At 47.5% G+C, this 13,141-nt stretch overlaps 1 protein-coding gene across 1 annotated transcript in view; it reads left to right on the forward strand.

The window, feature by feature from the left end:
* DCDC1 (doublecortin domain containing 1) overlaps positions 1 to 13,141 on the forward strand; it is a gene marked incomplete at its 5' end in the record, with an annotated part of 647,338 nt that overhangs the window by 591,078 nt on the left and 43,119 nt on the right. The window contains one exon of the mRNA XM_082270964.1: positions 9,597 to 9,782. Within this exon, the coding sequence (XP_082127090.1) occupies positions 9,597 to 9,782 (186 nt within the window). The remainder of the gene's footprint in view (positions 1 to 9,596; positions 9,783 to 13,141) is intronic.

Here is a 13,141-nt window from a genome sequence, read left to right on the forward strand (position 1 = left end):
GGTATATCACCTTCTATTGCGCTATCGCTATATGCAAGTAAAACCACTTCTTCAGAGAGACAAAGTCAGTCCTTTTTGGGCAAGTGCCCTCTCACCACAGGAGTTTCCCTTGCACGCGCTCCACTGCGATCTCAGTCCTTTGGCTCGATGTCGGCCTCGCGCGGTCTTTCTGGTGGATGGCTCCGGTCTCTGCCAACAGCGGTAAGGAGCTCCGGGAATGTGTCTCGTGCTTGAGATGGGACGGTTCAGCGTCGTCACTCCAGGCTTAGAGGCTTTGGCCTAATATCCAGCATCAGTCCTTAGCTCCAGCTTCTTAGTTCCTCGGAGTCCAGCGCAGAAGAGAGCGAGCTTGGCTCCTCCCTTCCTTTAAATAACTTCCCCCATAAAGCTGTGCGGTGCAGCCGTGCACCCTGGATCTTACAATGCACACTGGGAGATGTAGTCTTTTCATCAGGCAAAAAGGGAAATCACAGCCCGGGAAATTCCATGCAGCTACCACTAGAGGGAGCCTGTTCCTTCTCACATATCAACAGTATCTTTAGGCATATTTAACCCCGCTACACACTCCCCCCACTTGAGAAACTTTGGTCCCCAAAGAGGTCAACAGTATGGACCCTAGTGAATAAGTTGGCATAAGATAACAAAAACATTAGCATATGCCTAACAGGGAGTTATCTGGCTTTTCAGGAGCCGAAGCCAAACTCAACAACTGCATATTACAACACAGGTTCGACAAGGGAACCTCCCACCAATTGTCGGGGGAGGGAAGACAAGTCTGGTCACAGACCCCCGACACTTGGGTGGCTTGTACAGATGTGCCTGGGGGTGAGCTAGGGTTGTCTTCCACCAAATCGACGGTGAAAGAGCTAGGCTGGTCAGGAGATCTTTTTGAGGTAAAAACAGCTTCTTCTGAACATTCACCCAATTGATCATAGGTCAATCTCTTTGGTGGGTGAATGACTCTCCTCTCCCTCTGTTCCTGTGGAGGCATGCTCTCGGAGGTACTAGGACCAGGCAATTCAGCGGATTCATCAATGTCCACCTCTTCATGTCCCCACACATAGGAATCTGATGGTTCAAGAGCAGTGAGTTCTTCTTCAGAGAAAAGTGCAACCTCCTTTTCAGGGTCTTCTTCCTCAGCTACTTTTTCTGGAAGCACGTGAGAGGGTATGAATTCAGGGGCTTCTGCCCGAAGGGCTCCTCTGTCAGCCAAATCAGATGAAGACAGGGAGGCAGGTGTGGGTTCTGGCAACTGAGATGACCACAACCAGTCAGGTACCTCCTCTTCATCTTCCAAATCTTCAGATGGAGAACTTCCCTCCCCCTCATCTGGGAGTGTCGTCTGAGATCTGGTAACTGGTCTGGACCGGCGAGAAGTCGAAGGGGCCTCTGACAAATCTTCCACAGTGGGCATACGAACCGCTTCAGAAAGAGGTAGCAAATGGTTCCTATGCCAAGTCTTCAATGGGCCCACACTTCCTTCAGGCCGAATTTGGTACACAGGAAGGTTCGGCAGTTGCTTGCAGATAACATAAGGTTGGGACTTCCAGCGGTCTGCCAACTTGTGTTTACCCGGGACACCCAAGTTTCTCAACAAAACCCTGTCCCCTGGTTGCAAATTATGGATCCGAACTTTTAGGTCGAAATTTTTTTTATTCCGCAGTCCACGTTGATCAGAGGTGGCCTGAGCCTTGTCATAGGCTGCTTTCAGACTCTTCCGCAGTCGGTCCACATATCCTCTATGCGATGCTGAAGAGGTATGATCAGGCGAAATGCCAAAGGCCAAATCCACTGGTAACCGAGCCTCCCTCCCAAACATCAGCCGATAAGGGGAGTAGCCAGTGGCATCACTGACAGTGCTGTTGTAGGCATGCACAATGGCAGCTACATGTTTGCCCCAGTGCTGTTTCTTCTCTGAGCTCAAAGTTCCCAACATGTCCAAAAGAGTCCTGTTAAATCGTTCAGGCTGGGCATCCCCTTGTGGATGGTAGGGAGTGGTTCTAGTCTTTTGAATGCCTAACACATCTAACAGTCTCTTGATCAGTCTGCTTTCGAAGTCCCTTCCTTGATCAGAATGGAGGCGTTGTGGTAGCCCATAGTGTACAAAAAACTTCTCTACAAGAACTTTGGCTACCGTTGAGGCCTTCTGATCCCTTGTTGGGAATGCTTGAGCGTATCTGGTAAAATGGTCTGTTACCACAAGGACATTCCCTTGGCCACTCAGATCAGGCTCTAAGCAAAGGAAATCAATGCACACCAGCTCCATGGGTCCCTGGCTTTGCAGATGGCCCATTGGGGCTGCTTGACGTGGCAGAGTCTTCCTTTGTATACACCGGACACAAGAATGACAGTATCCTTCAACTTCGGCCCTCATACAAGGCCAGTAGAACCTGTCCCTGACAAGCTGAAAGGTTCTTTCGGGCCCCAGATGGCCATGATTATCATGAAGAGCGGTCAGAACTCCCTCTCTGTATTTAGCTGGTAAGAATAGTTGCCACTTCTCCTCCGGATCTTCAGATGGACCTCTCCGGTAGGCCACTCCTTCTCTGATCTGTAACCGGGTCCACTCTTTATGCAACAAACGGGCCCCTTGAGGGGAGTCAGTTAGAAGTAACTCAGGGCGCTGGATCTCCAAGGCTTCCAACAGAAGTTTTCCCAAAGGGTCTTCCAACTGCTCCTTCCGCAAGTCCCTTTTTGACAGCCGGGGCAAATCTTCCCCTCCAACCTGGGTCACTCTGCAATAGTATTTGGGCACTCCGACAACCGAAACCCCAATCTCTTCTGCTCTTGACCCTCCTCTGGATTGGAATTCCGTTCCCTGATATAGGGCACGCACCCCTTCTGGAGCCAAATGAGTCCATTCTTCCTCAGGTTCCTGTGAAGCATGCAACCTTCTGGATAGGGCGTCTGCATCCCTGTTTCCAATTCCTGGCCGATACTTCAGGCTAAAATTGAAACTAGAGAGGGCGGCCAACCATCGGTGTCCTGTTGCATCCAGCTTGGCCGTAGTCAACAGATAAGTGAGGGGATTATTGTCCGTCTTGACAATGAATTCAGCTCCATACAGGTAGTCTTTCAGTTTGTCAACCACTGCCCACTTCAAGGCCAAGAATTCAAGTTTGTGGGTAGGGTAATTCCTTTCAGCAGGTAATAGGCTTCGGCTCACGTAAGCGACAGGTCGCAGATGACCCTCATGCTCCTGGTAGAGTACCCCCCCCAGCCCATCTCGGCTGGCGTCGACATGCAGTTCATATGGATTTGTGGGGTCCGCATAGGCCAACACAGGGGCAGTGGTTAAGGTCTTCTTCAGCTGAACGAAGGCCTCTTCGCATTCTGGGGTCCACTGATCCTGGATGGATTCCTTAGCCTTCCGGGGTCCCATGGTGGACTTTACCGGCTTTACCAACTCAGGAACATCATCTTCTTCGTTCTTCAAGAGCTCATTTAAGGGTCGGGCAATCTGGGCGAACCCCTCTACGAACCTCCTATAATAGGAGCAAAAGCCCAAGAACGACCGGAGCTCGGTCACATTTGTGGGTCTCGGCCAGGAAGCGACAGCATCCAGCTTGTCCGGGTCGGTGGCCACCCCTTCTTCAGACACCATGTGGCCAAGGTAATGGACCGAGGACTGATAGAATTGGCACTTCTCAGGAGAAAGTTTCAGACCTTCTTCATGTAGCCTCCTCAGGACCTTTTCCAGCCTCTCCTCGTGTTCTTCCAAAGTTCTGCCAAACACGATAACATCGTCCAAGTACACCAGTACCTCTATCAAATTCATATCTCCGACGGTCCTTTCCATCAGCCTTTGGAAGGTAGCAGGGGCCCCGGACAACCCCTGAGGCATGCGATTGAACTCAAAGAACCCCACAGGGGTGATGAAGGCTGTCTTCTCCCGATCTTCAGGGTGCATGGGGATCTGATAATACCCACTCTTTAAGTCCATCACACTGAACCACTTCGCCCCTGACAGACTCTGTAGAGCATCTTCGATTCGAGGAGTGGTATACTGGTCTGGGATGGTTCTTCTGTTCAGCGTTCGGTAGTCGATACAAAGCCTCAGAGATCCATTTTTCTTCCGGACCACCACTATCGGAGAAGCATATGGGCTCCTGGACTCTCGGATAATCCCAGTCCTCTTGAGTTCTGCCAGCTGTTGACGTAGATCTTCCAGGTCACCTAAGGGGACTCGCCGGACTCTTTCCCTGAAAGGCTTGTCCTCACTCAGGCGGATCTTATGAGTGGCACTCCTGGCACATCCCACGTCAAACTCGTCCTTAGAGAATATTTCCTTCCATCGAGCAAGTTGTGCCTTGGCCCGCTTCACCCATTCCGGTGGGAGGGAAGCGTTTCCAGAGCAGAGCTCCTCTATGACAGCTTCGCCCCGCTCCTCTACTTTAAGATCAATGGGGGCAACTGGGGTAGCCGGGTTAACTTGGCCCAGGAGCACTCTGGCCGGTACCTTCACCGGTGTAGTGGAGGTGTTTCTGACACTCACTAAAACCCTTCCATGGTTTTTCTGTAACACCTTCAAGGGGATCACTTCAGGGATCACTTCTATCCCTCTCTCTCTTTCCTTTTGACCTGATTCAAAGATGATAAAAGGACCCGGTTGTTGCCATGTGAGTTTAACAGAAGCCTTAAGACAAGCCACCTCTCCTGGCTGTAGGACCTTTTCCGCTCTGTCCAACTTCCAGAGTCGTCCAACACCTTCTGCGGGGGTCTCTTGCTCCAACACTAATCGTTGGTAGGCCTGCCGTAGCATGGGGTGGATCCTTGGGGCTGGAGCATCTTGCCCCTGAACCAGCTGTATCAGAAGGCGCCTTACCAGGTCAGTGTTTGTTCCTACGATAAGAGAGCTTTTGTTGGCCCCTGGTGGACGAGGACAGACCACCGCTAAGGTGTCGAAGGTTTCAGATTCGCCAGCCACTGATGGATCAAAGATCAGCTTGATTGGCAGATACCCGTCATAGGGAAAACTTTTAGTCCCGATGCCCCATATCTCCAGATCTTCCAACTTCTGCAAAGGTAGATGGGTAAGATGTCTATCGTAGAAATCTCTATACAAAAGAGTCACTTGGGCCCCTGTGTCAAGGAGGGCTCTTGTGTAAATTCCTTCTACCTGAACTGAGACCACTGGGGAGGGCCCGACCAAGTTAGTTGGGAACTCTCTTGATGTAGCCTTGTTGTCTGATTCAGTTCTCTGTACCCAGGCCCTCTTTTCCTTTATCTTCCTTGGAATGGGCCCCCGCTGAACCCGGTGTGCATTGATTTTCCTTCCCTCAGTAACCCGGAGTCTATTACTGGGGGTATTGTATTTGGGCTTGACCCCCTGACTCAGTGTCCCTGAACCGGTGAGTCTCCTGGAGTCCCTGAAAACTGATGGACACCCGGTTGACTCCTTCACCGGTGTCCTCTGAAGTTTCCCGCCGGCTTGCGAGGTTTCGTGGCAACCTTTCCTGGGCTGGGACATACTCCTCTAACATGCCCAATTCCCCCGCAGTTGAAACAGGTTAGCAATCTTGCAGGTCTTGGCTCTGGATCTGCGCTGAGGCCAGCAGGTTCATCTGGCTTCTCCGATATACTCCCCTTGGGCAGAGTGGATACCTGACCAGTCAGGATGGACACCATTTCTATTAACTGAGACACTTGGGTCTTTAGGAGTTCAACTTGAGAGTCACCCTCTTCTACACTTATCACTCTAACTCGGGCAGTTGAGTCAAACTGCCGACTCTTCTTTTTGTTATCCAACATGACCTCTTCCTCTCTGACCATTCGAATCAGGTCGGGGTATTCTAGAATGCCGCCATCTTGACGAGTTCGTAACAGTATGGCAATGGGATCTAAAGGTTGAGCCCCTTTCAGAACCTGTCGTGCATGAGTCTCATCTACTTTCCGGGGGTCTATTCCTTTCTTTAACAGGATCTGGTGGATAATCCTATCCAGGCGTTTAATGAATTCAGACAACTTCTCCTCCTCTTCTTGATAACAGTGGTCCAACTGGTATAGAAGTTCAGCCGCGTTCTCCGTCCGACCAAACACATCTTGCAGAATGTCCAAATAATCCTGTGCAGTACAGTTCTTCTTGCTAAGCTTTAGATTACGTACAGCCTCTAATGCAGGTCCCCTTAAACTCTCTGTGATTCTCTGCTTCTTGTGCTGTTCTGGTACCTCCCATTCCTCCAAAGCCTGAGTGGCGGTGTCTAACCACTCCTCGAACCCATCTTCTGTTGAAGGCACAGGCTGTTTCCCAGAGAATGTCCGGAGTTTCCTATATCCAGTCATCAGATAGCTTGGGGAGTCCTTACTACATTTTGCTACAATCTCCCCAAGGACAGCACACAGTTCTGAGCTGAAAGTCGACAAGGGTGATGACTCAGGATGCCCTTCTTGGACACCTGTTTCTTGGCTGGATACCCCAGGAGTGGTGGATGAGGGACCCGTAGTTGGAACTCCTGGATGTATTAGGAAAAGTTCTGTTTGGTCAGTAGTTTTTACACTGTTCCCACTAAAATAGTCAGGGACCCCTTTCCTCCACTCACACAGTGCATACGTGTGTGGGACGTTTGTGTCGGTTTTTATGTCAATCACCCAGAATTTCCTGTCTGTGGATAGTGCCCTTAAAACAGGGAGGAGCTTTTCTTCAGTCCAAGCTTCTCCTTTAATTTCAACCACCAGGCCATTTTCCACTGTGACATTCTCTTCCTTGCACCACTCAGCTGCAGCGGCAGGATCCATTTCTGCGTAGGAGGGGATTCTGTGGCTGAGAGGGTTGTGTTGCAGGACTGTAGAAATCCCGGACGAGCCTCCACGTGTAGCACCACCCCCGCAGGAGCTGCTGATTATGTTATTGGGTCTACACCCTGCCTAACAACCCTATAGAACTGGCTCGATCCCTCCTCAGGCACAACTGACCCAGAATAGGACTGGACTATCAGATGGACACACAGGTTGGAATACAGTACTTCAATATGCAACAGTGAATTATTACCTTCTTGGTGGTAGTCCTTCTGGGTGACACAATAGGACAGCACACGGAATTGTAATTAACCAAAGCTTAATTTACTGTATATCAAATTGAACAAGGGAGATACAATAAAACACAGTTCCTTAAAATGGGTCACTTAAATCAGCTTTAAAAGAAATACCCCACACTACTCCCTCATTGATGCTAGACACAGTACCAGATAAGTAGGCCTATCTGAGTCCCTCCCCCAAAGTCCTCTTCCCTCTTCTTCTTGAGTCTTCGCTAGCCAGGGCTATTGAATCGAGCTCATTTGTAATCCAAATTAGGAATGAAGATCAAGAGAGAGAGAAAGAACAGTGGACTGTTGGTTGTCACTGCAGGGTGTCTGTGTAGCTGAGCGGTAACTTCCGTGAGTGAGGTAGGCCTCAGGCGGCTCCTTTAACGTTATTATTGATTGTCTAAGAGTGTCCTGAAGTGATATTCTAATCTACCCCGGGGTATATCACCTTCTATTGCGCTATCGCTATATGCAAGTAAAACCACTTCTTTAGAGAGACAAAGTCAGTCCTTTTTGGGCAAGTGCCCTCTCACCACAGGAGTTTCCCTTGCGCGCGCTCCACTGCGATCTCAGTCCTTTGGCTCGATGTCGGCCTCGCGCGGTCTTTCTGGTGGATGGCTCCGGTCTCTGCCAACAGCGGTAAGGAGCTCCGGGAATGTGTCTCGTGCTTGAGATGGGACGGTTCAGCGTCGTCACTCCAGGCTTAGAGGCTTTGGCCTAATATCCAGCATCAGTCCTTAGCTCCAGCTTCTTAGTTCCTCGGAGTCCAGCGCAGAAGAGAGCGAGCTTGGCTCCTCCCTTCCTTTAAATAACTTCCCCCATAAAGCTGTGCGGTGCAGCCGTGCACCCTGGATCTTACAATGCACACTGGGAGATGTAGTCTTTTCATCAGGCAAAAAGGGAAATCACAGCCCGGGAAATTCCATGCAGCTACCACTAGAGGGAGCCTGTTCCTTCTCACATATCAACAGTATCTTTAGGCATATTTAACCCCGCTACAATTACTTTTCCCTGCTTTCTGGAAAGCACCACAACATGGGAGTGGAGGAGGCTGAGTGAGCAGTCTGAATATGCATGAGGTCCCAGCCAATCCCTGTGTGTAGTGGGGTGGGGGCGTACCCAGGATGGCTGGAGAGAATAAGAAGAGTCTGGGGCTGGAGCAGTCAGGGTTCCTGTTCCAGGAGGGGAGGTACCCAGCCTGGAGTGATACTGCCCTCCTAGGCCACTTAGCTAACACCTGCCAGAATAATCAATGAGGTCCTAGGGGTCTAGCCATTCAAAGAAATCTCTGCGGCCAGAGAAGAAGAGGAATCTCACACAAGGACCAGTATGGAGAGTCCATTTTTCAAATGTCTGCCTGATGCAGGGGGGAGACATCAAACTACTTGAGGACTTGTGAGTAGGATTCGGCTTGGGCGTGTTCAGGATTCCACCTACCCAATCCCGCCAGACTACTGCACATGGCTAATCCCAGGCAGTGAGACATTTCCCCATCTACAGCTGCACAAATCGGGAAATGTCGCACGGGGCCTGGGTGAGTGTGCTGCTGTTAACCCCTTGGTGAATTATTGCTAAGGCTTGTTTGGCCTGGGGCGTTGTCTATGGTGTCTCAATGCTGTCCATTCCCTGAGAAATTATTGCAGGGACTGTTCTAAGAATTAGCTACAGAGAGAAATGTGTCCTTTTATTACTCTTCAGCATTCTGGAGTAACCTACTTTTGTATGCTTATTGTTGCCATATGAGTACCACTCATCTGCAATTGGGGTATTCCCATGAGTGGGAGAGTTCCTTTTTCCTCCCCTCTTTTTTTGATTATATTTAGGGGGAAATCCTTTCAGCTTTGAGTGTGCTTTCCATTTTTTGTTGTTTTTTAACCCACAGCTCCCTACCGTATCCAAGTTACTCAGCAATAAATACAGAAAAGGCAACCCCTAATCCAGTGATGGCGAAACTTGGCACCCCAGATGTTTTGGAACTACATTTCCCATGATGCTCATCTACACTGCAGAGTGCATGAGCATTATGGGAACTGTAGTTCTAAAACAGCTGAGGTGCCAAGGTTTGCCATCACTGCCCTAGACTATTCATTAAGCCAGAGGAGTAAATGCTCCATTGTGCCTGTCTGCCACTGCACTACAGAGAGAGAGGAACCTTGGATAGATAAGCGGCCCTTGCGGGGTTAGCGCTACACATGGATCATTATCACTCTAGTCAATGTAATAGGCAAATTTACTCACCCCAAAATCAGGTTTGAACAAATGAAGGTAGAATTTAAGAGCCAGTCAGTCCAATCTAAAAGCTGGGCAGTATTTAGAGGCCTGGGTACATTCATGTTCAGGCACTGGCAATACAAAGGCCCAAGAACGTAAGACACTAACTGGGACAGTCTGACTTCTGGAAGTTACTGTGTCCATGATTTGTGAACATGTCTGCACTTTACATCACTCCTGTTATTATGTGTGACATTCTGTCAGTTCAGCCCCTTAATTATCCTAGGTCAGTGTGCACTCTGAATTTGAATGTCTCATGCCTGATACACATTATTTCAGTAACGTTTACCTTTCCATCCATAGGACTCCTAGAAAATGGTTGAAGATTCATCAACAACAGTTTGAATATGTAGACGAACAGATTGTTAATTATGCTCTCCCCAATCTTGTATTGGGAGTGACAGAGATTCAAGCAGGAGCTGACGTTCTGCTTGTAAATCGGGACCCCGATGACCTCAGTCAACGCTGGAAATACCTGGAGGAAAGCAGGTACATGAATACATAGACCTAATTCTATGACCTAAAGACCTAAAGCTAACTCCAATCTAAAGTAATCTCTATATGTATTGCAGTGAAAATGCAAAAAGCAAATGTAATATTCTGTACATTAGCCGCTCCCTAAATTTACTATCCTGACAGATTTAAATGTGCCTGAGCTGGATAAACTAAACAAATACTCATTAAAAGTATGGTGGGTGTAAGGCAGCATGAAGTTACAGACAACCTGATGACAGCTGGAGTTAGAGGGGAGACTGTGAGCCAGGCCTTCTCTCCAACATCAGTGTCTGACCTCACAAATGCGCTTCTGGAAGAATGGACAAACATTCCCATAGACACACTCCTAAACCTTGTGGACAGCCTTCCCAGAAGAGTTGAAGCTGTTATAGCTGCAAAGGGTGGGCCAACTCAATATTGAACCCTACAGACTAAGACTGGGATGCCAATAAAGTTCATGTGCGTGTAAAGGCAGGAGTTCCGATATGTTTGACAATATAGTGTATATGCAAATATACGCAAAGGAGCCACCCTTGCATGCATAGATAAGAGCTGTGTCTCACTTTGTTGTTTGCATCAATAGAAACACAAAACCTTGTAACTTAGAATGGGAAGGCACACCCTTGCTTCTCATTCTCCCCCTTGCCTAGCTAACAAACTGAGCTTAAACGACACTATCCACTGTTTAAATAGAACTAAAACTTTTATTTTTAAATTTTGGATAGAACATGGGAGGGTTATAGCTGTCAGATTTTTTCACCATCTATGTCAAATCATGCAGGTTTCTCTTCACTTCCTGTCCCATAGGCAGACATGAAGTGAGAGCAAATCCCTGCAAATTAGGGGAATTCCTTGGGGACCCCCAGGTCATGAAACCTATTGTCTCCATTGGAAGATTTCCCTTCTATTGCTTTTTAGGGGACAACTCAAAATGTGGGATTTTCTTTTACTTTCACTTTCATTGATAATGGTAAACAGGACAAATAGAGAGGATGGATGAATCACCCTAACCGGGGAACAGACAGTAATAAAAACTGACAAGGGGTCTAATCCCTCTCCACTCTATCCAAAACTTTAAAAAAAATTGCCTTTAGTTATACTTTAAGTCTTTCCTGTGAACACTGGAAGTTCAGGGAGGCAGCACTGAGAGATCAAGAGCCAGCAGCATTGGAAAGGTATAAACTGCAGGTGAGTGGGTAAGAATTTTAGCAAATAGTTTACTGGAGAATGATAGTTTAGTTGGGTTTAATGTGTTAAACTTAAAAACATTGAGGAAACACAAACACAGCTACACCAGCCTAGGTTGGTGGGTCAGCGCTTACTGCGGCACATAACGTGGATACAATAGTACCATAAATAAGAAAGGAAAGTGCAAATAGATGGCAGTTAAAAACACATAAAAGAATGTTAATATAAAACCCTAAACCTGTGCATAAATGTGGTGCCAAGGTAAGTAATCGTCCAGGGCAAGATGAAATGTGAAGTCTCTGGTTGGGATGATGAGAGGCAATGTCCACAGGAAAATTTGGGGTTGGGCGACTGGCAGCTCCTATGTGAGGTATGGGATCCCTCCAAGACAGATATGCAAAAAGAAACAAGGGCGCCAGGTCATAAAAGGAAGTAATAAAACCAATTCTTTAATACTGTACACTTACATAAAAATTAGCAAAGATCGTTGTGGTAACAGGCAACTTCAGGAGGCGTGCAATCCCCAAAGTTTGGTGGACTGGAGGGTGATTCGGGACCTGTGGTGCCAGCACCGACTACGCTGCCGATGACCAGGAGCGGAGAACGGTGAAACACAAGGAGCAGTGTCCGTCCGCACCTCCCCCAAAGGCATCAGCAACGCGGAAAAAACACTGAGGGTTTAATATTTCTTTAGGGATTGCCTCCGAAGGAAGGGGATCATGTTCTGCTTCAGTATGTCACAGTACATGTTGGCATTCATGGTTCCCTTAATGGAACCCAATTCCCTCAATGGTTTCCCAGTGCCGGAAGCACTCATGCAGCCCCAGACCATGACACTCCCACTACAAAGCTTGACTGTAGGCAAGACACACTTGTCTTTGTACTCCTCACCTGTTTGCCACCACACATGCTTGTCACCATCTGAGCCAAATACATTTATCTTGGTCTCATCAGACCACAGGATATGGTTCCAGTAATCCATGTCCTTAGTCTGCTTGTCTTCAGCAAACTGTTTGTGGGCTTTCTTGTGCATCATCTTTAGAAGAGGCTTCTTTCAGGGACAACAATCATGGAGACCAAGTTGATGCAGTGTGCGGCATATGGTCTGAGAACTGACAGGCTGAACCCCCACCTTTTCAACCTCTGCAGCAATGCTGGCAGCACTCATACGTCTATTTCCCAAAGACAACCTCTAGATATGATGCTGAGCACATGCACTCAACTTCTTTGGTCAACCAAGGCAATTCCTGTTCTGAGTGGAACCTGTCCTGTTAAACCACTGTATGGTCTTGGCCACCATGCTGCAGCTCAGTTTCAGGGTCTTGACAATCTTCTTATAGCCTAGGCCATATTTATGTAGAGCAACAATTCTTTTTTTTTTTTTCAGATCTTCAGAGAGTTCTTTGCCATGAGGTGCCATGTTGAACTTCTAGTGACCAGTATGAGAGAGTGAGAGCGATAACACCAAATTTAGCACATCTGCTCCCCATTCACACCTGAGACCTTGTAATACTAACGAGTCTCATGATACCGGGGAAGGAAAATAGCTAATTGGGCCCAATTTGGACATTTTCACTTAGGGGTGTACTCACTTTTGTTGCTAAACATTAATGGTTGTGTGTTGAGTTATTTTGAGGGGACAGCAAATATACACTGTTATACAAGCTGTACACTCACTACTTTACATTGTAGCAAAGTGTAATTTCTTCAGTGTTGTCACATGAAAAGATATAATAAAATATTTACAAAAATGTGAGAGGTGTACTCACTTTTGTCAGATACTGTATGTGCATCAGAAGAGAAATTTTCGCAAATTGACACAACAGGTGAAACAAATCTGACAGTTATAACCCTCCCTTGTTCTATCCAAAATTAATTTAAAAAAAAAAAGTTTTAGTTCTTCCTAAACAGTAGATAGTATAGTTTCAAGTCAGTTTGTTAGCTAGGCAAGAGGAGGAGGCGTTAGATGCAAGGGAGTGCCTTCCCATCCCAAGTTACGGGGTTTTGTGTTTCTATTGATGCACAACATCTAAAAACATACATCGGTTATTCCCATTGTCACAGATACAGGGCCTTAAAAAAAAGTATTCATACCCCTTGAAATGTTCCACGTTTTGTCATGTTGCATGTATTTTATTGGGATTTTATGTGGTAGACCACCACAA

The sequence above is a fragment of the Pelophylax lessonae genome, assembly GCF_965119305.1.
Source record: "Pelophylax lessonae genome assembly, chromosome: 10".
NCBI lineage: Eukaryota > Metazoa > Chordata > Amphibia > Anura > Ranidae > Pelophylax > Pelophylax lessonae.